The 25,088-nt window shown below is 39.7% G+C and overlaps 1 protein-coding gene across 8 annotated transcripts in view; it reads left to right on the forward strand.

Annotated features, from left to right (window-relative positions):
• Positions 1-25,088, forward strand: part of LOC106882598 (protein spinster homolog 1) — a 75,134-nt gene that overhangs the window by 20,914 nt on the left and 29,132 nt on the right. For 2 of the 8 annotated variants that reach the window (XM_089346193.1, XM_089346198.1), the window contains exons 3-8: positions 2,143-3,115; positions 6,136-6,336; positions 6,604-7,282; positions 21,708-21,910; positions 22,368-22,519; positions 23,657-23,723. In XM_089346193.1, coding sequence (XP_089202319.1) covers positions 7,225-7,282; positions 21,708-21,910; positions 22,368-22,519; positions 23,657-23,723 — 480 coding nt within the window. In that variant the 5' untranslated portion in view covers positions 2,143-3,115; positions 6,136-6,336; positions 6,604-7,224. Of the gene's footprint in view, positions 1-2,142; positions 3,116-6,135; positions 6,337-6,603; positions 7,283-17,162; positions 17,966-21,707; positions 21,911-22,367; positions 22,520-23,656; positions 23,724-25,088 lie in introns of those variants that run through there. The other 6 variants (XM_089346192.1, XM_014933336.3, XM_089346195.1 and 3 more) reach the window with 5 other exon arrangements.

A 25,088-nucleotide genomic window follows, 5' to 3' on the forward strand; every position in this document is an offset into this window, starting at 1 on the left:
AATTGAACAATGCAATCATTACATCAACTCACACACACCGTTCAAGGAGCCTCTAAGCAGATTTAATCTTCTAATGTAATTCCATTGATATTTAGGATGTTTCACATTAATACTACTTAACTGCTACTTATGCAAACTAGCGAAGGACCCTCTAGGTAGCCTTCCATTCATATCTTGAAATCTAGAAATATTAAATCACCCACAGAACTTAACTGCTACTTAAACAAACCATTGATGGAGCCTGTAGGTAGCTCTTAATAATCTTCTATTCTAATTCTATTCACATCTAGGATGTTTTTGTAAAAATATTGAATCCCCTACAGCACTTAACTGGTAATTCTACAAACCAATGAAGGAGACACAAGGTATTGTTGCTCTTCTAGTTTTATTCCAATCATCTCTGGGATGTTTTATAGGAATATTAATTCATCCAAAGTACTTAGCTGTGTTATAACCAGTCACCAACTGGTACAAAGCCACTTGCCTCCATGCTAATCTCCACCCTCAGTTGAGGGACCTTGTCTTGCATGTTATTTGGGGACCTCACTGGTGCCACATGAAAAACGCACCCTGCACACTCTGTAAAGTGTTTGGTGTTTGGAAGGGAATCGAGCTGTAGAAGACCATGGCAAAGCAGACATTGGAGCATAAAGTGGTCCTTGGTTTCACAAGATCCTGGTGAAACCAACCAGCCCAATGCCAGCATGGAACATGGGAACGCAAAGTCATGATGACAATGATGATGATGATTATGATGATGATATTCAAGCTATTGATTAAATTTACTTTGTTGATGGGATCAAAGGTTTAAAGATCTTTCCTGAACCCTAAGCTAAAAAGATCCGTTTCCCCTGAGTGGACTGTGGCGAAGTGAAACAAAGTGTTTTGTACTTATTGTGCACTTACATTTTCTTGAAGCCTAGAACTTAATTTGTCGGTCACTTTTGCTTAACCACTAAGTTACAGGGATGTAAACACACCAACACCAGTTGTCAAGCATTGGTGCGGGATAAGCAATGACACACACACACAAATATATATATATATATATATATATATATATATATATATATATATATATGTATATATACATATATATGATGGGCTACTTTCAGTTTCCATCTACCAAGTCCACTCACAAGGCTTTGATTGTCCCAAGGCTACAGTTGAAGTCACTTTCCCAAGGTCCCATGCAGTGGGACTGAACCCAGAACCATGCAGTGGGCTATGGTATTGAACCGAATCGCCTTAAAATGTGTGATGTTTGATGGCTGGCTATAGCAGTCAAGTTTGATGGTATGGTTAAGAATTTGGTGAGGGTGAGATTCTCGTCTCTAGTTTTGATGGCTGCTTACACCGAAACACACACCCACACACATAAATACATATGTGTGTGTTCGCATGTATACATACACACACACACACACACACACACATATATACATTCATATGGGCACACATCACTCATCCTGTCAATTCACACCTTTGCCTATATACACATACAAGACACACTCACATATGCCTACTTATATATGCACTTGTGCTGTTTGCATATGTACATATAGGCATCCATCTATATTTCAACACACACGCACACACACATATATACACACATGCACATGCTGGGAAATTAATGAGAAATGCCTGGCCTCTGTGGACCTCCAGTGGTCGTAGGAAGGTCAATCCATTGTTTCGGGTTTGACCTAATTCCTGGCCATATTTTATATCAGTGCTCTGCAACCAGTAGGCCATGGCACACCGGTGTGCCACAACACGATGCAAGGTGTGTGTCAGTGAAACCTGAATATCATTTTTTGTCCTATACTTTTAGTTATATTTTCTGTGCAGGTGTACCACCGAATTTTGAAAAGAATATAAGTAAACCGCAAATGAAAATAGGCTGGGGAGCAGTGCCTTATGTCAGGGGTTTTCAAACTGTGGTCCGCAAGGACAAGACAGGGGTTCCATGGACAGCAAATACTTTTTATGGGCAATTTGATTTTATACATGTTTTATAATCGAAATCTTTTAATTGACAATAAACCTATTTGTTAAATACTGTTAAATAAATAAATGTAAAAATATATGTTATTTTAAGCTAATATTTATTTATAAATTTCATAACCTGTGCAACACCTGAAGCACCAGTGACAACACCAACAAGAACCACAACATGCACAGCAGATGACGGCACCAACAGAATCCGTGTTTCCACAGAATCATCACCCCAACAGGCACCAACCACTCTCATCAGCAGCCCAACGACACACCTGAGACACCAATGCAGAGCACAAGATCCACCAGATGGAGACCGAACATTTCACCACCGATTCGATACAGTTAAAAGAGAAAAAAAATAATAAAACAACTATTTCTGCTAGATTAGAAAGCAGAAAACCATGTGTGTGGGCAGAATAATCTCACAGTTTCTGCTGCCGGATTGCCACCCTTGCGCTGACAATCCATTAGTATAAGGGAGACTTCTTCTATTCTTTTCATTGCTAAAAGATCCTTTTTTTTTCTCAAGAAGTAGGGATGTTACACATTCATATCTATATGCATGCGAAGGTATACGTATATATGAATACATCCACCCCCACCCCCTAGTAGTACTATTTTGTTAAGCGCATCTACTAAGCAGTATGAACCGTGTCTAAGGCAGATACGCAGTGTATATCACTAGCTATATGTATAGATATATGTATATATTGTTTGTAAACATGCCAAGTAAATTAACACGTAGAAATAATAATACCGCCTTCAGTGAGTTGTTTATTATCCCAACACGAACCAAAAGAATACATAACAGCTACCATGTTAGATCATCGCCCTGAAAGGTTCTCGTCAGAGGAATGAACCCCGATAATTTATTCTTTTAAGGTCTGGTACTTAATCTGTTGATGCCTTTTGCCAAAACCATTAAGTTAGAGGGACGTAAACAAAACGACACCGCTTGTCAAACGGTGTATAACGACAGTCACACACACACGACAGGCTTCTTTCTGTTTCTGTCTACCAAATCCCCTCACAAACCTCTGGTCGACCCTGGATCATAATAGAAGACAATTTGCCCAAGGTGCCACGCAGTCGGACTGAACCCAGAACCTTGTAGCTGGTAAGCAAGCTTCTTATCACACAACTTGACACTAACACCTTCACCCGACCCCCCTCACAAACTCGGTTTTCCAATGTGCCATACGTTGTCATTTCCCTTCACCCACCGGATTTCAATTCCAACTTTCGTTGTCTTCTTTGCTGTTTCTTTCGGGGTCGACAGAAAAGAGGTGCAGACCATCGCAATCGGCCCCTTATCATCATCTCCCTCCACTGCTCAATCATACGTGATCTTATTTCTATGACACACACACGTGCGCGCAGCCAGCCCACCTGTTCTGATGTGTACCTTAACAATCCTTTCTGGTAGAGGCACAAGATGCCCTTCCTCATGGCAACCACTTTACAGAGTGGCACTGGGTGCTTTATATATACATAAACATGCATACACACACACACACTCTCTGTCTGTGTCTCTCACACACACACATTCACAATTCCGATCCACTCTCTCCCTTTCTCTTCTGTGTCTGCTTCACACACACACACAGAGTCACCCGTTCAATTACTTACACACACACAGGTGCACACACGCATTGACACAAACACACACATGAACGCACGCATTCACAGATACACGAACATGAACGCACGCATTCACACATACATGAACATGAACGCACGCATTCACACATACACGAACATGAACGCATGCATTCACACATACATGAACATAAACGCACGCATTCACACACACGCACACGTTAACTATGACAGTGTTGTCTCCCTTACTCCACAAATCTTTCTCTTTGCCTCAGACGAAATCTGACAAACTCCCATAATATATTCCATGTGTTTTGCCTGAAACCGTAAGGTCGCCATTTTGGCGATCTTAATGGCGACCTTACGAATAATATTTTTCATTTTCAACCTCGTATATCGTACGAACTAGGGATTTTGACCATTAAATCTTGGAGTCAAAATGCAGATTTATACTCAAGGATTTACGGGAGACAGACAGAAAGATAAATAAATAGATAAATAGATAGATATATAGGTGGACAAATAGATGCATAGATAGAGAGAGAGAGGGAGAGACAGACAGTGGGTGGGGACGAACACATACAAAGACACACACACATACACACACAGATATGCGCGAGCGCGCATTTCTTTTTTTTGTTTGTTTTTTCCCAGCAAAGTTGTTTTAGACTAATTTTTTTATTTCGTTTTTGAGCTCGGGGTCAAACATTTATAGTTTTAACCCCTTTTTATTGCCTTATAAAGTTGTTTTGGGGATTATATTTTTTTATGTCAAAGTTGTGCAATTTGTTGTGCAATTTGGTTGCACGGGAAACCTGCCCTTTGTGGCGAATTTAGCGATAATTCCTGAATTTGCTTTCGGCTTTTCTTGGCCATTTTTGGTCGTTTTTGAGACTCGGCGTCTCGAAGCCATTCGCAGACGATCTCAGAACGAAGGCCTGTCTCCATAGCAACGAATCTTGGCGAGGTTCATTTCCTTACCCTCCCTTCACGAAGGAGGGAAGGGGAAGGGGGGGATTTATACTCGAGGATTTAGGGTAACTTGATCAATAAAGCAATTGAGTTAGCAGAATATTGCAAAACTTTGGACTCAGCAGAGAGAGAGAGAGAGAGAGAGAGGAATGGATACAGAAGAGAGAAACATAAAAATGTATATTTTAAAAGATGAATTGGTTGATCACCATTCAAGCGTGGTCGTTACATTTTCTTGAAGCCTAGAACTTAATTTATCAGTCACTTTTGCTTAACCACTAAGTTACAGGGATGTAAACACACCAACACCAGTTGTCAAGCAGTGGTGCGGGATAAGCAATGACACACACACACAAATATATATATATATATATATATATATATATATATATATATATATATATATATATATGTATATATGATGGGCTACTTTCAGTTTCCATCTACCAAATCCACTCACAAGGCTTTGATTGTCCCAAGGCTACAGTTGAAGTCACTTTCCCAAGGTCCCATGCAGTGGGACTGAACCCAGAACCATGCAGTGGGCTATGGTATTGAACCGAATTGCCTTAAAATGTGTGATGTTTGATGGCTGGCTATAGCAGTCAAGTTTGATGGAATGGTTAAGAATTTGGTGGGGGTGAGATTCCCGTCTCTAGTTTTGATGGCTGCTTACACCGAAACACACACCCACACACATAAATACATATGTGTGTGTTCGCATGTATACATACACACACACACACACACACATATATATATACATTCATATGGGCACACATCACTCATCCTGTCAATTCACACCTTCGCCTATATACACATACAAGACACACTCACATATGCTTACTTATATATGCACTTGTGCTGTTTGCAAATGTACATATAGGCATCCATCTATATTTAAACACACACACACACATATACACACATGCACATGCTGGGAAATTAATGAGAAACGCCTGGCCTCTGTGGACCTCCAGTGGTCGTAGGAAGGTCAATCCATTGTTTCGGGTTTGACCTAATTCCTGGCAATATTTTATATCAGTGCTCTGCAACCAGTAGGCCATGGCACACCGGTGTGCCACAACACGATGCAAGGTGTGTGATAGTGAAACCTGAATATCATTTTTTGGCCTATACTTTTAGTTATATTTTCTATGCAGGTGTACCACCAAATTTTGAAAAGAATATAAGTAAACCGCAAATGAAAATAGGTTGGGGAGCAGTGCCTTGTGTAATCAATTGAAGGGTTGGCTTCTCCCTTTTTTGGTTTTTCAGCAATCTAAGCGAGAGCATCAGCTGAAAGGGACACTACAATTCTTACCTTTTCTTCTTCTCTGTCTGCAGACTATTAACTTGGCTTCCACACACAACTTCCAAAGCACACTAAGAAGGTGTGAGCAACACATATTGTGTCATTGCTACTAAAAATGACTACTGCTATTCTTGTGTTACTAACCACTGCTGGCAAATAAAATTTATGAATATTTTTCTTTTCTCATCATTGTTGTTATTACACTGTCTCATTCTACTTTCAACCCTCTACATATGGCGACCCTGATGCAGAACAAGAATCGCTATTTCTACATCAAGTAACTTACACTACAAATGGTAACTCTGATGTGTACTTTAGAATCATATTTGGTGACCCTACACACATCCGTTTGTCTTTCTCTCTTTCCATCAAAGAGGAACGAACCTGTCTCCGCTTTCACCACGCAACAGGAGACGAAAATAAACATCCTTGCTTTGAAAACAATATATACGGTAAGTTCCTTTATTATTATTATTATTATATATAACAATAATGCAAACGTGTAGCCTTTTTTGTTCATTTTGTTTGCAGAAAATAAAGAAATAACAGTCATAACGTCAGGGGAAAATAAATATTAAGTAAATTGCCTTTATATATTTATCCCTATCAGTTAAAAAAAAGCCAAAACATTTATTCAAACCCTTCAAATTCAACATCAAATAACTGTTTCCATTTGTTCCTGAAATATTGTCTTTCATTGATTTCATCTTTCCATACAGCATCATCCTAAATACCATCCAGTACAGACGATATCCAACTCTTTTATTCTAATAAATGTTGCTTACTGCAAAATATGGATGATTCTTTTATGACTCGATTGCTTTCAGGTTTAGCTTAAGGTATTTTCGCGCCCGAAAACACAAAATACGCCAAAATAAATAAACATTGCCGGACAACAAACAAGAGACTGGGACATGGCTTCGGAAATATTTCTCATTTTTAACCTCGTATATCGTACGAAATAGGGATCTTGACCTTTAAATTTTGGAGAAAAAATTAGGATTATACTGAAGGATTTAGGGTAACTTGATCAATAAAGCAATTGAGTTAGCAGAATATTGCAAAACTTTGGACTCAGCAGAGAGAGAGAGAGAGAGAGAGGAATGGATACAGAGGAGAGAAACGTAAAAATGTATATTTTAAAAGATGAATTGATTGACCACCATTCAAGCGTGGTCGTTGCCAGTGCCGCTGGACTGGCTCCTGTGCCGGTGGCGCGTAAAAAGCACCATACACTATTTAAAGAAAAACAAGGTGGCAATCAGGACTACCGCAGCAGTAAGTTTCTGTGAAAATTGACCGAAAAGATAAGGACAGAGAGAAATAAGCACTTTGTCAGGATGGAATCTACCTTGGCAAAGAAGCGTGGAGGTGAAAGTTTTGGTGACATCATACAAGGTGAGATGTATTCTGCATATTCCTGTGTTTCTGTGTTTTTTATGTACGTGTGTATATGTATGTATGTACCTCTGTCTCCTTGTGTGTGCATGTCTGAGTGTGTGTGTGCGTGTGTGTGTGTGTGTGTGTGCGTGTGTGTGTGTGTGTTTTGCTGCTATGTACCATGTTTGTATGTATGGGTGTACATCTCCATATGTGTGGACATGTGTCTTTGTGTGGACTAGTGTGTGTGTATATGTGGTCATGTGTTTCAGTCTCTATGTGCATATGTGGTTGTCTGTTCATATACCCTATGTACCTACCCGTCTGTATGTAGACCTGTTGGTTTACATATACATACATGTGCACACACACACACACACACCCACACACACAGACATACATACATCTATCTGCATAAAAGCCCATCAACTGTTCTACTTTACCTGTGTAAAACGTGGGTATGGGGGTATGATATCTACGTATATTTCCGATTTAGTATTGGGGAAGTTTCAAATAAATAAATAAAAACAAAAACAAACGAACATGTATTAACAGAGGATATAGATAATACTGGCGCTCCCCATACACACACATGCACTTACAAAAACATAGACACACATTGAGGGATGCGCATGCAATAGGAACACAAAATACAAAATGGCTGATAGTTAGCAAGGTGAGACACACATAAGAAGGAAGGAAACAAAGGACCACTGATGAGGTCACAGAAGTGTGACGAAAGAACTCTGGCTGAAATAGGATTAATGTAATGTAATGTAATATAAAGCTGAAGCAAATTAACACCAGATATACAATGCGTGTGTTTTTATTGGCCAAACTGGCAATATGACCATCCCCGAATACAACAACAATATATATATATGTATATATATATATATATATATATATATATATATATATATATATATATATACGAGGGGGTGTCTGAAAAGTCTTGAGTCTCAAAAACGCAAAACATGGTACAAGACTTCTTTTGGTGATTCATTTTTCAACATAGTCCCCCCCTCCATGGCTGAACAGTTTCTCCAGCCATGCTGGAGCACCATTTTCCCGGCATAGAGGAACTCTTTTGTTTTGAAAACAACAAGAAACTTCCAACAGCGTTTATGACATCATTGTCACTGGGAAATGAAAGTCAGAGGGGTGGGGGGCTAAGTCTGGCGAATAAGGTGGATGGGGAACAAGTTCGTATCTGCAATCATGAATTGTTGTCATGGCAACCACTCAGGTGTGGGCTGGAGCAAGGAAATTCTCTTCATCAGCTCCAAACAGTTCCAGATTGCTCGTGGTGCGTTTCTGTTCAGGAGTCAAAAGGCAAGGGACCCACCTTGCAGAAACCTTTGAGAACCCAAGTTCTTTTGTCACAATGTTGTCTGCTCTTTCAGTTGAGATGCCCAGTCTCTCGGCTATCTGACGACAAGATATTCGGCGATCTTGCATTATTATCATACCAAGAGCAAGATCAAAGGTTGTCCTTGGTGGCTGCAGTTGGAGGTCTCCCTGGTCTTGGATCATCTTCCACACTCTCCCTGCCACGCTGGAATTCATCTATCCAGCGTTTGACTGTTGCATATGAAGGAGCATTGTCTGTTAAGGTTCTCACCGTATCTTCCTGGATTTCTGATGGAGTCATGCCTTTCAAATGAAGCTACTTTATGACAGCACGATACACAGTTTTCTCCATTTCCCTTGAAACCTCGACACTTGTTTATTCAAAAATTTGCAACAAAAATTAAAATATCAGAATCATGAAAATACTATGAATATAATATACATAACATAAACCCAAATATCATAGAAATAATCAGTTATTATAAAAGCCATAAAAGTTCACAATCCCAGAAGTCAATTAATACAGAAGTCACTTCAGGGTCAATTCGTTTCACACACACACACACACACACACACATTTATATAGTCTTTTATTCTTTTAGTTGTTTTAATCATTTGTCTGTGGCTAAGCTGGAGCATTGCCTTTTGTCAAGCAAATCGACCCCAGGACTTATTCTTTGGAAGCCTAGTACTTATTCTATCGGTCTCTTTTGCCGAACCGCTAAGTTATGGGGACGTAAACACACCAGTATCGGTTGTCAATCGATGTTGGGAGGACAAACACAGAAACACAAACATATACACACACACACACACACATATATATATACACATATATACGACGGGCTTCTTTCAGTTTCCGTCTACCAAATCCACTTACAAGGCTTTGGTCCTCCCAAGGCTATAGTAGAAGACATTTACATATATATACATATGTATATATGTAAATATATAGGTTAAAGTAGTGAGGAAAAGCAAACAAACTGTTTGAGCTGCTCTTGGAATGCATACCAGTTTAAGTCACCCTAATGGGAACTCCTCCTTAGGTGCCACGTAAAAAGTGCCCTTCATACACTTTGTAAAGTGGTTGACATTAGGAAGGGCATCCAGCTGTAGAAACCCTGTCAAAATAGTTAATGGAGCCCAGTGCAGACTTCTGACCAGCCAGCTCCTGTCGAACCATTCAATTTATGACAGCATGGAAAATGGATGTTAAATGTTGATGATGATGATGATGATATATGTGTGTGTGTGTGTTGTAATTCTCTTGTTATGGATAAGTCAAGTTACCCAATGGAAACCCTATTAGTTTCCTCTTTATTTCAATTCTTTTTGAAGTTCATTTGCTTTTTATTAGTTTTTGCAATGGCCTTCAGTGATGTTCGTACATCCTGACATATTTCAAATGCCTTTACTATTCACAGTAATATAATCTGTTTGCTTGATATCAAAGGAGGTCCATTCTAAGTTTAAGCCAGCGCTATGGACATATCATATTTCTCTTTTTACTTTAGCCTCAGATGGACCAAAGCCTTGTGAATGGGATTGGTAGGCAGAGACTGAAAGATACGCATTGTATCTGCATCATCATCATCATCATTTAACGTCTGTTGTCAATGCTGGCATGAGTTGGATGGTTTGACGAGGGCTGGCAAGGCTGGAAGGCTGCACCAGACTCCAGTCTGATTTTGGATGGTTTTCTATAGCTGGATGCCCTTCCTAATGCCAACCACTCTGACAGTGTGTGCTGGGTGCTTTTACCTGTCACCGGCGCAAGTGCTACTTGTGTGACACTAGCATTGGTCATGTCGCCTCTGTGAGGCCCAACACTCAAATGGTGCTTTTTATGTGCCACCAACACAGCTGTGTGACACCAGCCACAGCCATGACTATGATTTGTCTTGGCTTGATGGGTCCCCTCAAGCACAACATATCACCAAATGTCTTGGTCACGAGTCATTGCCTCCATCAGGTCCAATGTTCGAAGATCATGCTTCACCTCTTCATCGCATGTCTTCCTGGGTCTACCTCTACCACAGGTTCCCTCCACAGAAATTGGCACTTCTTTACACAACTACCCTTGTCCATATACATCACATGATCATACCAGCACAGTCATCTCTCTTGCACAACACACCTGATTCATCTTATGCTTAACTTCTTCTTTCTGCCCCTCTTATCTTCTAATTTGCATCACCTTTCTTGATTTTCAAATTCAGTATCCCTTTCCAGTGTATTATTTCACTTATTATTCCCAACGTCTCTATTATTATTATTATTATTATTGAGTGAGAGAGCAGTGCCTGCCACCAGAGTGACACTGGGGTACAAATATACGAAGCCCAGTATACCCATCATGACTACCCGTCTGATAAGGGTACACCAGGCACATGCATCACAACCACATGTGCACGACATGGTAATCTCATATCAAGATAAACACCGCATGACCTTGCAGGTGGGGCCCAGTTAGAATTTTCTTCAGGTCGAGTAGCCCATCCCGATCAAAAGGTCCCTGAATAAGGTTTGTTTAAGGATGTTGAGCAAAACCCCCATGTTTCCAAAGGTGAATTATCCAAACCCTAAAGAATTCCTCTCAACACATGGCTATGATGCTTCCCCAGTACTTCTGTTCATAATCAGAGATGCACATATCATCAGCCACCAAGGGACATGCTCAACTCGTTATGGTCAGACAACTGACAAGCAAATCTGTGGTATTGAGCAGAATATTTGCTGTAGCCCATCTTTTATACCAAGACAAAACAATGTACATGGATAACACTGCCAATCAGTTAAGACCAGAAGCCCTGAGAACCACTGTCTGGTATGGCATCAGGGCATTTATTATTATTATTATTATTATTATTATTATGCTGTTTTTTTCTTCTTTCTTCAAATTTTCTTCCATTTCTCGCCGAGTGTTTTCCGTACACCTAGGGCAGAGAAACTCGTTGTATGCATTCCCAGTTTACACACGCAAATTCACAAGTCAAATATTATTATTATTAATCGCAGAATAATGCTAATAATATAGCCTGAACAGGATAAACTACCCCTATTTTGCAGAGAAAAGTGTAGGTGGCTAGCTGTTCAGGCTATATTATTAGCATTATTCTGCGATTGAGAATTTAAAATCACTTTAACTTTCTAAAAGACATCTCAACGCTTCTAAAAGCAAACTTCGTTTGGTTATTTACGTTTGTCGTAATTCGAATCTATCATTATCATTATCATTATTATTATCATTATCATTATTACTCATTTCGCTGTTTCTATGCCTTAAATTAGGATTTTCATCATGGATATTTGCTCTTGCTATGCTGTTTTTTGTGTTAGTCTGTTCGTTTCCCTGTTCATAGGCTTGGACAGTGCTTGCAGCAGTTACTTCCCTTTGACCGCTAAACCCGTGATCTTTAAATTATCACCTCTTGTTTCGTTACTGTTACCTAAAAGTGAATTTGCTTTTTGTAGAAATAATTTAATCTTTCTGTATTTTCTGCTGCTAATATTTGTGCCATGTTCTTTGAATTCTTACTAAATGCAAGTTGAAGATTTTAGGATACTTGCTACCATTAGGAAAATATTTATTTACCACCGAATAAAGTAATCGTAGAATGTCCATGCTAATTTGTTATTATTAGGTCTAATTTTATAGAAATTACTGTTTGTTTATACTGGGAGTTACTGAGGACTTGATGGGGGATGCTGGGCTTGGAGGAATTGGTGGAACGGCTAACAAGGGCGGATGGAGTGCAGTAGTATGGGTCAATGTTGAGGAGGGTGCTTGAGCCTGAGGTGAATGGACAGTGAAAGTGAGGTAGACCAAGGAAAAGGTGGAGGAGGAGATTGGGACGGTTGGCTTAAGAAGGGAGGATGCCCAAAACAGGGCGAGATGGTGTGAGGGTGGTTGCTATCCTCACAAGACCAAACTAGTGCAGTCTTCCTTCTTGCACACAACATCTGGTACCCCAGATGCCCAGTTTTTCACTTACACCCTCTCATATGTGCACACTGACATTATCCATCCAGTGAAGCATTACTGGTTTCGTTTCTTTCATGCCTTCACATGCCCTCAATCGTCACAACCCATGTAGCATAGTTGTCATGTAGCATAGTTATTTGTACACCAGCATCACACAATTTGCTTTTCACTTTGCCTTTAACACACACACACATATACATATATATATACACATGCATGCACACACACACACACACACATACACAAGAAGTTTATTCATCTTTTCCAGGAAGTACTAATTGCAAATCAATTCATGATTTCAAGCTTGTTTTTATTTTTTTGTTGTTTGTGTAAAAAATTGCATTTCAGGTTTTTTTGTTAGTTGTACTTCATAAAAACTTTTGTGTATCTCAGTAACTCACACCAACCGGATATAGCACCCCCATCCACATCCACCCATGCACAAGGATGCATACACATCCACAGGTATACAAACACACCACACAGCTATTTGTCATCCTTACAACACAAACCTGCATCTAGGTCTGTGACGTGCATCAATGCCATAATGATATCCGTGAGGCAGCTAATGATGGAGATGTGTTGGATTGCTGGTATGGCTGTCTTTGTATAGGCGGAAGAGTAGTATAACACATCTTTTTGATTGGACACTAAACTCTGCTTGCGAAGACCTGTTGGGGCAAGTGAAGTCAAAATCATAATTGAACCATATTCGATGACTGGCACCTGTGCCAGTGGAGCACTGACAGCTCTGCCTGAGCATGATTATCGCCAGAGCAGCTGTCTGGCTTCCATGCCGGTGACCAGTAAAAAAGCACCATTTGAGCGTGATCGTTACCAGTGTCGCCTTACTGGCACTTGTGCCAGTGACACGTTTAGAAAATCATTCGAGCAAGGTCGTTGCCAGTGCCGCTGGACTGGCTCCTGTGCAAGTGGCACGTAAAAAACACCATTCTAAGCGTAGCCGTTGCCAGTACCTCCTGACTGGCCTTCGTACTGGTGGCATGCAAAAGCACCCACTACACTCTCTGAGTGGTTGGCGTTAGGAAGGGCATCCAGCTGTAGAAACTCTGCCAAATCAGATTGGAGCCTGGTGTAGCCATCTGGTTTCACCAGTCCTCAGTCAAATCGTCCAACCCATGCTAGCATGGAAAGCGGACGTTAAACGATAATGATGATGATTTATATCATCATTATCATCATCATTTAACATCTGCCTTCCCTGCTGGCATGGGTTGGACGGTTTGACAGGAGCTGGCCAGGCAGATGGAAGTACCAGATTTTGTGTCTGTTTTGGCAGGGTTTTTACGGCTGGATGCCCTTCCTAACACCAACCACCCCACAAAGTGGACTCAGTGCTTTTTACATGGCACCAGCACAGGAGGAAGTCCGTTTTGGCAAAGTTTTTACAGCTGGATGCCCTTCCAAATGGCAACCACTACATAGTTGGAAAGTGGCTAGGTAAGTCTTGACAAGGGCATATAATTTAATTTATTTTTATTTCATCTTAATTGAATTTAATTTAGCTACATAACGAATGGTTAAAAAGAACAGCCTCTGACAGCTGTGGAACGCTTTGTCAACTCCATGAGTCGGGGATTCCATCCTTGGAGAGATCATTATGTCCAAGAAGGAGGAGAGGTTCAATTAAATCCAATTAGATCGGGTAAATCCATGATCAGAAAGGATGATTAGATAGTATTCGGTAGAGAGGGAAAATGAATGCTGAGAGGAGGTATGAATAATGGACTCTGGTGTGAGAAAGACAGGTAGATAAGAGCTTTGTACTAGATAGATATTAATCAGTGTAGTGAGGGGTATTTAGTTCAGGGAAGTGTGGGCAAAGTTGAGGGAGGGGTATTCCTATCCAAAGAAATTAGGAGAAGCAAATGTAAAGACGGACAGATAAAGGGAAAAAATAAAGCAGAATCAGACATACAAGGCTGGGTATCAATGAAAGGAGGGAATGTGGTCGTAGAAATGATAACAGCCCACCATCTGTAGTGGGTGGAATGGGAGACCATGGTCTATGCTAGACCAGGACATACCGTAAGGTATCTTCATTTTCTAAGGTAATGCTAGAGAAGTAGATTTGCTCTTTATACTTAAATGCATTTAGATGTGGCAAATATCAATGCTTGAAACCATATATGCATTATATATATATATATATATATCATCATCATCGTTTAACGTCCGCTTTCCATGCTAGCATGGGTTGGACGATTTGACTGAGGACTGGTGAAACCGGATGGCAACACCAGGCTCCAGTCTGATTTATATATATATATATATATATATATATATATATATATATATATATATATATATATATATATATATATATATATATGTGTGTGTGTGTGTGTCATCACCATCATCATCATCATTTAACGTCCACTTTCCATGCTGGCATGGGTTGGATGGTCTGATTTGAACTGTTAAGCTGGAGAGCAGCACCAGGTTCCAGTCTGATTTGCCAGGGTTTTCTACGGCTGGTTGCCCTTCCTAATGCCAACCACTTCAAAAGTGTAACGGGTGCCTTTCATGTACCCCCAACAGTCTTCCAAGTGAAACTGCACTCATCTATCTATATTGAATAAAACCCCTTCAAGGCAGTGCTCCAGTATGGCCGCAGTCCAATGACTGTTACAAGTAAAAGATAAAAGATATATGCATGTGTGTGTGTGTGTGTATGTGTAATATGAATTGCTGTTTGCCTGAAATACGAAACGAGATCGTCGTAGTGCGCGCGCGCGTGATCGTGGAATTGCGTGATTTATTTCCGAGTGGGACATGTGAATGTTTGGTGTGTGACATTTGATAATTAACTCTAATTTTAAGAATCTCAACCATCCTGACGATCATCATAGATGTTTTTTTGTTTTTTTTATATATAATATATGAATACATTTGCACCGATGCAGCCCCCCTGCATATGTCCGTGACATTTAATGTGACCGACGTATATTGTTTTAACAGGATAACATCTGGCATGGTTCTCAACATTCCTCGATTCCACCGAAGATTCAACCGTCACCGTTTCCGTCCCTTAATTAAGCCGTTTCACAAGTTCTTGTAGTATCGTTTTTATTTTATTTACCTTTCATTCTGTTCTTTTTAATTGTTTATTCTGTTGTCTCACTTTTAATTATCATTTCGTTAGAAATTAACTAATTAAGTGCGCGAAATCCAAACGATCGCGCACTTCCAGCCTTGTACTAATTAAATCATTATTAATAATATAATCGTTGTAATTATATTTATAATTAATTACTATTGACAACTACGATTAGAATTATAAAGCAACCCAACTCAAAACCGAAACCGTTTTTCTGCCGTTAAGATTTCTTTTCAAGATAATCCCGAATTTTTAACAAACATCCTGTTTGATAATTTTATAATCTTTTACATTTATTAGCATTTAGAATTTTGCTAATTAGTAATTATATTCATTTTACCATAATATTACATTATATATTTCATATTATATTAAATCCTAGGAATAAAAATACGAAAGCCGTCGTTAGGTCAGTACCACACCCAAATAAAGCACATCCTCTCCCATTAAACACGACTAAGCACTTAACACAATTTAGGCAGCACTGGTAGCATTTAACAGATATTCTCCTTGCATCTGAGGCATATCTACACATCGTGCCCTCATTTAACACGTTTGAGAGACATAGTGCTCTCATTTGATTACGCATCCACTGTTAATAGACATCACCACAAACCAAAATCCACGCGCTACAACGTAGTCCGACAGATCTACACACACACCCGTATGCTTTATATACATATATATATATGCAAACAGCTTGACATGGTGTGATGTGTTGAGATCAAACCCATCCTCCCCACTACTGGACCTACCTCACAACTCCACAAGTCCTAAGGTAAACAGGACTATCTATCGATATCTATCTACAGCTCTATGTATACACATCGTATGATCTGTTTCAATATCAAAGTTTGATCAGTCTTAACAGTTTGCACTTTGATAAGCAGTTTGTTGGGCGTGTGTGATTATATACATACATATATGATATATATGAATATATAGAAGTGTGTATATTTGAATATATATATATATATAATATATATATATATATATATATATATATATATATATATATATATATATATATATATATATGTGTGTGTGTGTGTGTATTGTAACATCTTATTGTCCCGTTGATTCTCTTTGTCTCGCCACCTTCGACCACTTCTACTGATAAGTCACGGGTGTATGCGTGCGTGCGTGTGTGTATGTATATACATATATACAAGCATAAATCTCTCTCTCTCATATATATATATATAACACGTGTATGTGTATATGTATCTAAGGGTGCGTGATTAATTTCTGAGTCATTTATAATAACTGCTTTTTCTTTCTTTTTGCTGTTTCGAATTCTATAACTCCATCTACTGTCTTTCACTTCACTCCCTCCCTCTAGTTTCTCTACACACACACGCACAAACGTGTGTGTGTATATATATATATATATATATATATATATATATATATATATATATATATATATATTACATCCATATAAATTATATATTGGTTGTCTTCTCTCCTCCTCTCTCTCTTTTTTATTCCTCCTGCTCCTCCTCTCATTCAATACTTACTCGACATACTCCTCCCTCCACGTGATGTTCTCCACTACCACCACCATAAACAACGTATGTAGTAGTAGTAGTACGAGTACTAGTAGTAGTAGTAGTAGTAATAATTATAATAATAATAATAATAATAATAATAATAATAATAATAAACAACAACAACACTACTACTACTACTAATAATAATAATCGTAGTCGTCGCTGTTGAACTCTGCCCATGAAGGGAGGAGGAAGGGGAGACAGAGGGGTGAATCAGTCGTTGTCGGTGTTGGATGCTCCCTTTGACGATACAGTACCGTTAAACGACATCCTAACCACGACCACCGCCACCGACACTGGTCAACAATCACAACAACAACAACAACAACAACGCCATCGATCATCGTCCTCCTCATCACCACCACCACGTCGTCGTCTTCTTCAAGCTATGTTCTCCTCATCTGCCGGAGGAGGCAGCGACAACAATCGCAGTCCTAGCATCAACACCATTTTGCCTTACGTATCAGTCGAAGGACAAACCATTCCGGCGCCCGAACTGATCAACGATGCTTCAGACACGGCCCCGATCGTCGATTCGGATGAGGGTCGCAGTTTCGAGAGCGATGCCACTAATCCGACCGTACAGGTGCTCTCCTCGAACCCGATCAACTCACGGAGGGCCTACATTTCCGTCGGGATCCTCTTTGCCATCAATCTTCTCAACTATATGGACAGATATACCATTGCAGGTAAGATATTAAATGTCTAATATAGATTTTATTTAATTAATTAACGAATCATCGTCTCCAAACGGTGCAGTGGCGTGGTATTTACTTTTGTCTTCAAACCTTTCACGTGTCTCTCATTAACCGAGTTTCGTTCTATCGTCCGTTTATTAAGTATGGCTTTTTAATAATCGCTAGAGGGTTGGACGATTATTTTTTTTCAGCGACGAAGGAAATAATCCCCCTAAAATGACTGTTTTGTGACAGCTCTGTAGAAAATACTCATCGGATTCGTAGCCATTTCTTCCGGTTTCAGTCGGCTGTATCGATAAACAAGACTGTGGAACCTGTCCACACACCTTCATCCTCTTATTCTATGCGCTAACCCTAAACTTTTCTTGTCTCGATTTAAAAAAAAAAGGGTTTTATTTCTTTTTTTCTTTTGTCATAAAATTTCTATTTTTATTGAGGTTACTTCCTCCGTTAACTCCCTTGACATTTCAGGTTCGAATCCTGTCGAAGTTTTAATTTCAAGTGAAAATAAAAATTGAGTGAGCACACACACACACACACACACACACATACACACACACACACACACACACACACAGACACACATCACTTTTTTTTTTCTTTCCAAGATTTCTAGTTTCATTCCGTAGATTTAGGTAATAGTTTGTATCGTGCGCGATCGCCGATGTATTTTAATATTAAATTCTGATCTATTAATAATGTACACCATCTGATAAGTATTCGTAGACTCCCTCTTTTGAAAGTTCTGAGGGCGGTGAATTGGTTGTGAGTTGAAATCCCCATCTTATATTTGTTCCGATTGCTTGCAGTCTTGAGTTCAAAACCCGCTGAAGTCAGCTTTTACCTTTTATCTTCCCACTTGGGCCCATAAAATCAAATACTAGCCACGTGTTGATGTTGTGTGTGTACGATGGTACGATATGTGTATGTAGGTGTGTGTGGGTGTCTTTGTTCCTCGCAACAGCTTGACAACCGGTGTTGGTCCGTTTATGTCCCCGATAGAATATTTACCAGGTTTAAGAATATGAACTTGGGTCGGTTTTCGATTGAACTAGTGATTTTCAACTGACATTAATACGACTCTTGGCGGTCCATAGAAGATTTTGTTGCTAGAAATTGATTATACACCTACAATACACTAAAAATTAAATATTTTTTAAAATACTATTTAATATTCTTTTCTACTCCAGGCACAAGGCCCGAAATTTTGGGGGAGGGGGCCAGTCGATTAGATCGACCCAGTACGCAACTGGTACTTAATTTGTCAACCCCCCCCTAGGGTTATGATCCGTGCATCGAAGGGTAGCAGCCGATCCGATAGGCGGATGGATTCACTCCTTGGACGCGTGGTTTCGGCTACGAATGTCGGGACCCTGCTTACTCCTTCGCTCGATCGCTGCCCACTATAATAACCAGAGCATCCCGATGAGCGCGTAGATTCGGGTTGAGTGGCCCTGACCACTCTAATACACCGTTAAAACAATACCAACAGACACATTCACGCAAACACTCTCTCAAACCAAACACGATTCTTTGCTAACTCATCAAATTTGTCTGTGAAGAAAAGTCGCTGTTTTTAAAAACTTTTATCACTGCCCCCACTTCGTTTTAAACACTGCTATTCTAAATTTAATTTGCGAATAATTGATTAAGATTATTGTTGTCGATATTGTTTATGTCCAGTCGAAGCCTGGTGACACAGATCTGTGCTCTAAAGCAGCTGTCACCAAGTTTTCTTGTTTGCATCACGGACCAGACCATGCAAGACAAATTCTCCACAGATCGGGGAATCACGTGCAGAATCTATAATTTCATTCTACACACACACACACACACACACACACACACACACACACATATATATATATATATATATATGTCTTACATACATATATGTCTTACATATATATATATACATATACATATATATACATATATATATACATATATACATATATATACATATATACATATATGCATATATATATACATATATATACATATACATATACATATACATATATACATATATATACATATACATGTCTTACATACTTAATACATATATAATACGTATAGGCGTTTGCTTCGTGTATACTTATCAACCATATGGTTCCTAGTTCAATACCACTGCGTGGCATTTTGAGCATGTTTTCTACTGTGGCCCCCGGGCTGGCAAAAGCCTTGAAACATCGTGCACGCACGCATTTGTCTACGACCGACTAGCGGTGTTGGTTTGTTTATGTTCCTCTAATTTAATGGTTTGGTATAAGAGACTGATAGAATAAGTGCCAAGCTTTAAAAAATAGGTAGAGGCGTGTGATTTGTTTGACATACCTCTAAGGTGGCGCCCCAGCATGGCCTCACTCTAAGTAAAAGTATAATACAGACATACATCCTCATCCTCATCACCGTTTAACGTCTCCTTGACAGGAGCTGGCCAGGTAGGAGCCTGCACCAGACTCTTCTGCGTCTGTTTTGGCACAGCTTTTATGGCTGGATGCCCTTCCTAACAGTCGCAGAGTGGACTGGGTGCTTTTTACATGGCACCACCAGTTATAATCCTGGTTCTGGCTAGCTGCATTGAGTTTTAAGGATCACCTAGGATTACTTGGGGTGAGCAATCCCATTGTAATCCATCCGATGGGTTGATATTGAGTTTGCTTCGCTGGAGTATGAATAGTTTACTGAGTGTCTATCCATGACAATCACAATGAATATGGAGATTAGGACATCCTTTCTACCATCTACTTTGCTGCTGTCTTCTGTTGCATTCTGGAATTCAGGATTTTCTCCTTGTTTTATGCACTGCTATAGTTTGTGCTCCGTTTTTGCTGGTGGAAAAAAAAAAAAACCATTCTGCTATTTTGTGTCTTTTATTAAAGAGTTTATGGTGTTTGTTCGATTTGGGACGATGTTTATCTGTAGCTGTGAAAAGTTTAGCCAGAATGTTAGAAGCTATTTGCCGACCGAATTACACTTGTTTCCATTCCTAGTACCCAGTATATAAGTGAAGGCATATGGCTCAATGGTTAGAGCGTCATGTTTACAATCATGGGGCAGTGTGTTGTGTTCTTGAACAAAACATTTTATTTCAGCTGAAGAAATGAGTTGCGACATTAACTGGTGCGCAGTTGTATCAGCCTCTGCCTTTCCCTTGGATAACAAGGTGCTGTGCAGTGGAACTGAACCTGGGACCATGTGGTTGAGGAGCAAAAAATTCAGTATTTCCATATTTCTTTTAATTGACTTCTGTTCTCTCATAGCTGTCTTCACGATGTAAGTTCACACAACTAAGACTTAATTAATAAATTTAATTAACCCTTAATCCTAATCAATATATTATTGATCTGCAGTAGACACATGTGTCTGCCTTGGTTGGTTTGTAAGTGGATTGGAGTCTGGGACAGGATATCATAATTAAGGTCAGAGAGAGTGTATACGTATGTATATATATATGTATATATATATATATATATATATATGGCACAAGGCCTGAAATTTGTGGGGAGGGGACTAGTCGATTATATTGACCCCAGTGTTACACTGGTACTTAATCTATTGACCCCGAAAGGATGAAAGGCAAAGTTGAGCTCGGTGGAATTTGAACTCAAAGATAATAATAATAATAATAATAATAATAATAATAATAATGATAATAATAATGATAATGATAATAATAATGATAATGATAACAATAATGATAATAATAATAATGTTGTTATTGTTGCAGGTGTATTACACAGTGTACAAAGCTTTTATGGGGTCAACAATACGAAACTGGGACTCTTGCAGACGGCCTTCATCGTCAGTTACATGTTGTTCTCTCCGATATTCGGTTACATTGGAGACCGCTACAATCGCAAATACATCATGGCTTGTGGCATATTCTTCTGGTCTTGTTTGACCCTGGCAGGGTCGTTTGTTGGCAGAGATGTAAGTATTTACCTTGGTTGTCTACATTTCCCAGGAGGCACCCCCCCTGCCTCATTGCATCTATCTTTGTTGTCTACATCATCATCAGTATCATCATCATCATCATCAGTGTCGTCATCGTCATCATCAGTGAGTTGTACCTGTAATTGAAGAGGGGCCAGCCTTGTCACATTTTGTGTCATGTTGAATCTCCCCGAGAATTATGTTACGGGTTTGTGTGTCTGTGGAGTACTCAATCACCTGTATGTTAATTTCATGAGCAAGCCTTATCATCATAATCGGTGGAGTGTCAGTTCGAGAGATTTGAGGCCATGGAGGTTGAGAAACTTACTTCCCAACCACATGGTTTTGAGTTCAGTTTCACCACCAGGCACCATTGGTGGTAGGGGTGATGGTATCCCATAGTTCACTGTTCCCCTTCTCCATCCCCCTCTTCATCTTCGTCTCTCTCTTTCAGAAATTTCATCTGTTCCTCTTCCTTCGAGCCCTCGTTGGCATCGGTGAGGCCACCTACTCCACCATAGCTCCAACCATTATTGCTGACCTTTTCGTCAAAGATATGCGATCTCGGATGTTGATGGTTTTTTATTTTGCTATCCCGGTTGGCAGGTAAGGTTTCAATTCCTGTCTTCTCTTTTTTTCAATTCTGTTCTATGTTTGTTTCCATTCATTGTACTACTATCATCACTCTCACTCACTCATTTACACACACACACATTCAGAACTGTACTCACACTCATATCTTTATTCACAGCCCCACTCATACCTATACTCACACAACTTCTCTCATACCTACACTCACACAGTCCCAGCACTTGCCCAAAGTGCCACGCAGTGGGACTGAACCCAGAACCATGTGGTTGGTAAGAAAGCTACTTACCACACAACCACTCAATCTTTTAGAATTGAAACTGGTCAGGTCTGGCCTCCCACACCTACCCCACAATGTCTTTCTAAAAATAAATCACATCATCGAATCCAGGATTAATTGAAACCAATGTGAATAAAGAAGGGTTACATAATCTGAGTGCCGAAGGGTTAAGCTTTCTGTCAATGAACCCCTTTTTGAATCTATAGGTCCCTTCTTTGCCTTCAAGCCTTTTTAATTCTGTCTGAATTTGAGTAGGCAGGCATGGGCATGGCTGTGTGGTAAGGAGCTTCCTTCCCTACCACATGGTTCCAGGTTCAGTCCCACTGCGTGGCACCTTGGGCAAGTGTCTTCTACTATAGTCTCAGAGCGACCAAAGTGAGTGGATTTGGTAGACGGAAACTAAAGAAGGCCCATTGTGTGTGTGTGTGTGTGTGTGTATAGTTGAAATTTACAGAAAAACAAAAGACAAAGACAGGTGTATAAACTACAAACAGATGTATTCGTTTGATGCTTGGGAAGGTGAGAAAGTCTTTTTTCATGTTCTGAGCCTATGCTCTTCAACATGTTCCCCTCTAATTAATAAGCAACTTCATTATAAGATTACATTCACCTGAGATGGTTAACTGGCAGAGTCATTAGAATCTCAGACAAAAAAAAGTCACTTTGCAGTATTTGTTGTGACCCTTTTGTGTTTTGAACTCAAATTCTGCTGAAGTCAACTCTTCTTTTCGTCCTTGCAAATACTGGGGTTGATGGTGTTGACTGTCCACTCCCTTTAAAATTGCTGCCCTTCGATCAAGATCACTAACCATTATTTCATTTCCTTTACGCTGTCTTATAAAATGGTTTTAGCATGTTCAAAATTTCTGTTCCAGTGGACTCGGTTACATCGTTGGTTCAAACGTTGCCTCTGCTATCGGTAAATGGCAGTACGCTCTCAGGGTATGTACTAAAAGCACTTTCTATCTTTTACTTAATTTTATTTGGTTAAGCTTCCAGCCCTGTTTATATATATATATATATATATATATATATATATTAACTTTAAAGACGCACTCCATGAAAGGAGGACTGCTACTACTACTACTACTACTACCACCACTACTACTTTTCGTAATTGCAACAAAGCATTAACAGGACAAAGACCGGAGTAGCAAAAAATGTGTCAGAATTGCATGGAAGGATTATATTGAAATTTGGTTGAATGAGAAATGTGTTTGTTTATTGTGGTGGTGGTGGTGGTGGTGGTAGTGGTAGTAGTAGTTGCGATGTCACTGGTGCCAAGCTATATCAGCCCCCTTTGCCTTTCCTTTGGGATAACATTGGTGGCATGAAGAGGGGAGGCTGGTATGCATGGGCACCTGCTGGCCTTCCATAAACAACCTTGCCTGGACTTGTGCCTCGAAGGGGAACTTTCTAGGTGCAATCCCATGGTCATTCATGACCGAAGGGGGTCCTTACCCTTTACTATATATATGTGTGTGTGAAGGTGGTAAGCTGGCAGAAACGTTAGCATGCTGGGCGAAATGCTTAGTCTGTCTTTACATTCTCAGTCTGAATTCCGCCGAGGTTGACTTTGCCTTTCATCCTTTCGGGGTCAATAAATTAAGTACCAGTTGCGTACTGGGATCGATCTAATCGACTAGCTGCCTCCCCCAAAATTTGGGGCCTTGTGCCTACAGTAGAAAAGAATATAGGTGTGTGTGTGGTTGCAAAGTTTGCTTCCCAACTACATAGCTTCAGGCTCAGTCCCACTGTGTGGCATCTTGTGCCAAATGTTGTCTACTATAGCTCTGAGTTGACCAATGCCTTGAGAGTAAATTTGGGAGATGGAAACTGAAAGAAGCCCATCATACATACATGTAGTATATTATGTGTGTGTGTGTTGTTTTGTGTATGTCCCCAAAACTTAATGGTTTTCCTCAAAAGTGACAATAGACTAAGTACAAGATTTAAAAAACTGACAAGTATTATGGTCAACTCAGTCAACTAAAATCCCTTCAAGGTGGTGGCCATGCATGGATTGAAACGGCTAGAAGATAATTAAATAAAATACTGGTTCGTTAATAGAGGTTTGAGTGAATACTATACGAAGTCTAATCAAAACGTATCCGGATTGGTGCTGTAAAAAGGAAACAACAACAGCTCCTTCAGAGTCGTCCCCTTCTGAAGTCCCTCACTTTATCTGGCATCATTTCCATGGACTCCCGTTTCCTGGGACTCCTTTTTGGGGAGAGCAAACAGCTGTCTCGTTTGGATTTCCTCAATGTCTTCAAATCTTGTTCCTTTCAAGTTGCATTTTGGAAA

Source organism: Octopus bimaculoides, chromosome 30, assembly GCF_046866305.1.
Source record: "Octopus bimaculoides isolate indiv1 chromosome 30, ASM4686630v1, whole genome shotgun sequence".
Classification (NCBI taxonomy): domain Eukaryota; kingdom Metazoa; phylum Mollusca; class Cephalopoda; order Octopoda; family Octopodidae; genus Octopus; species Octopus bimaculoides.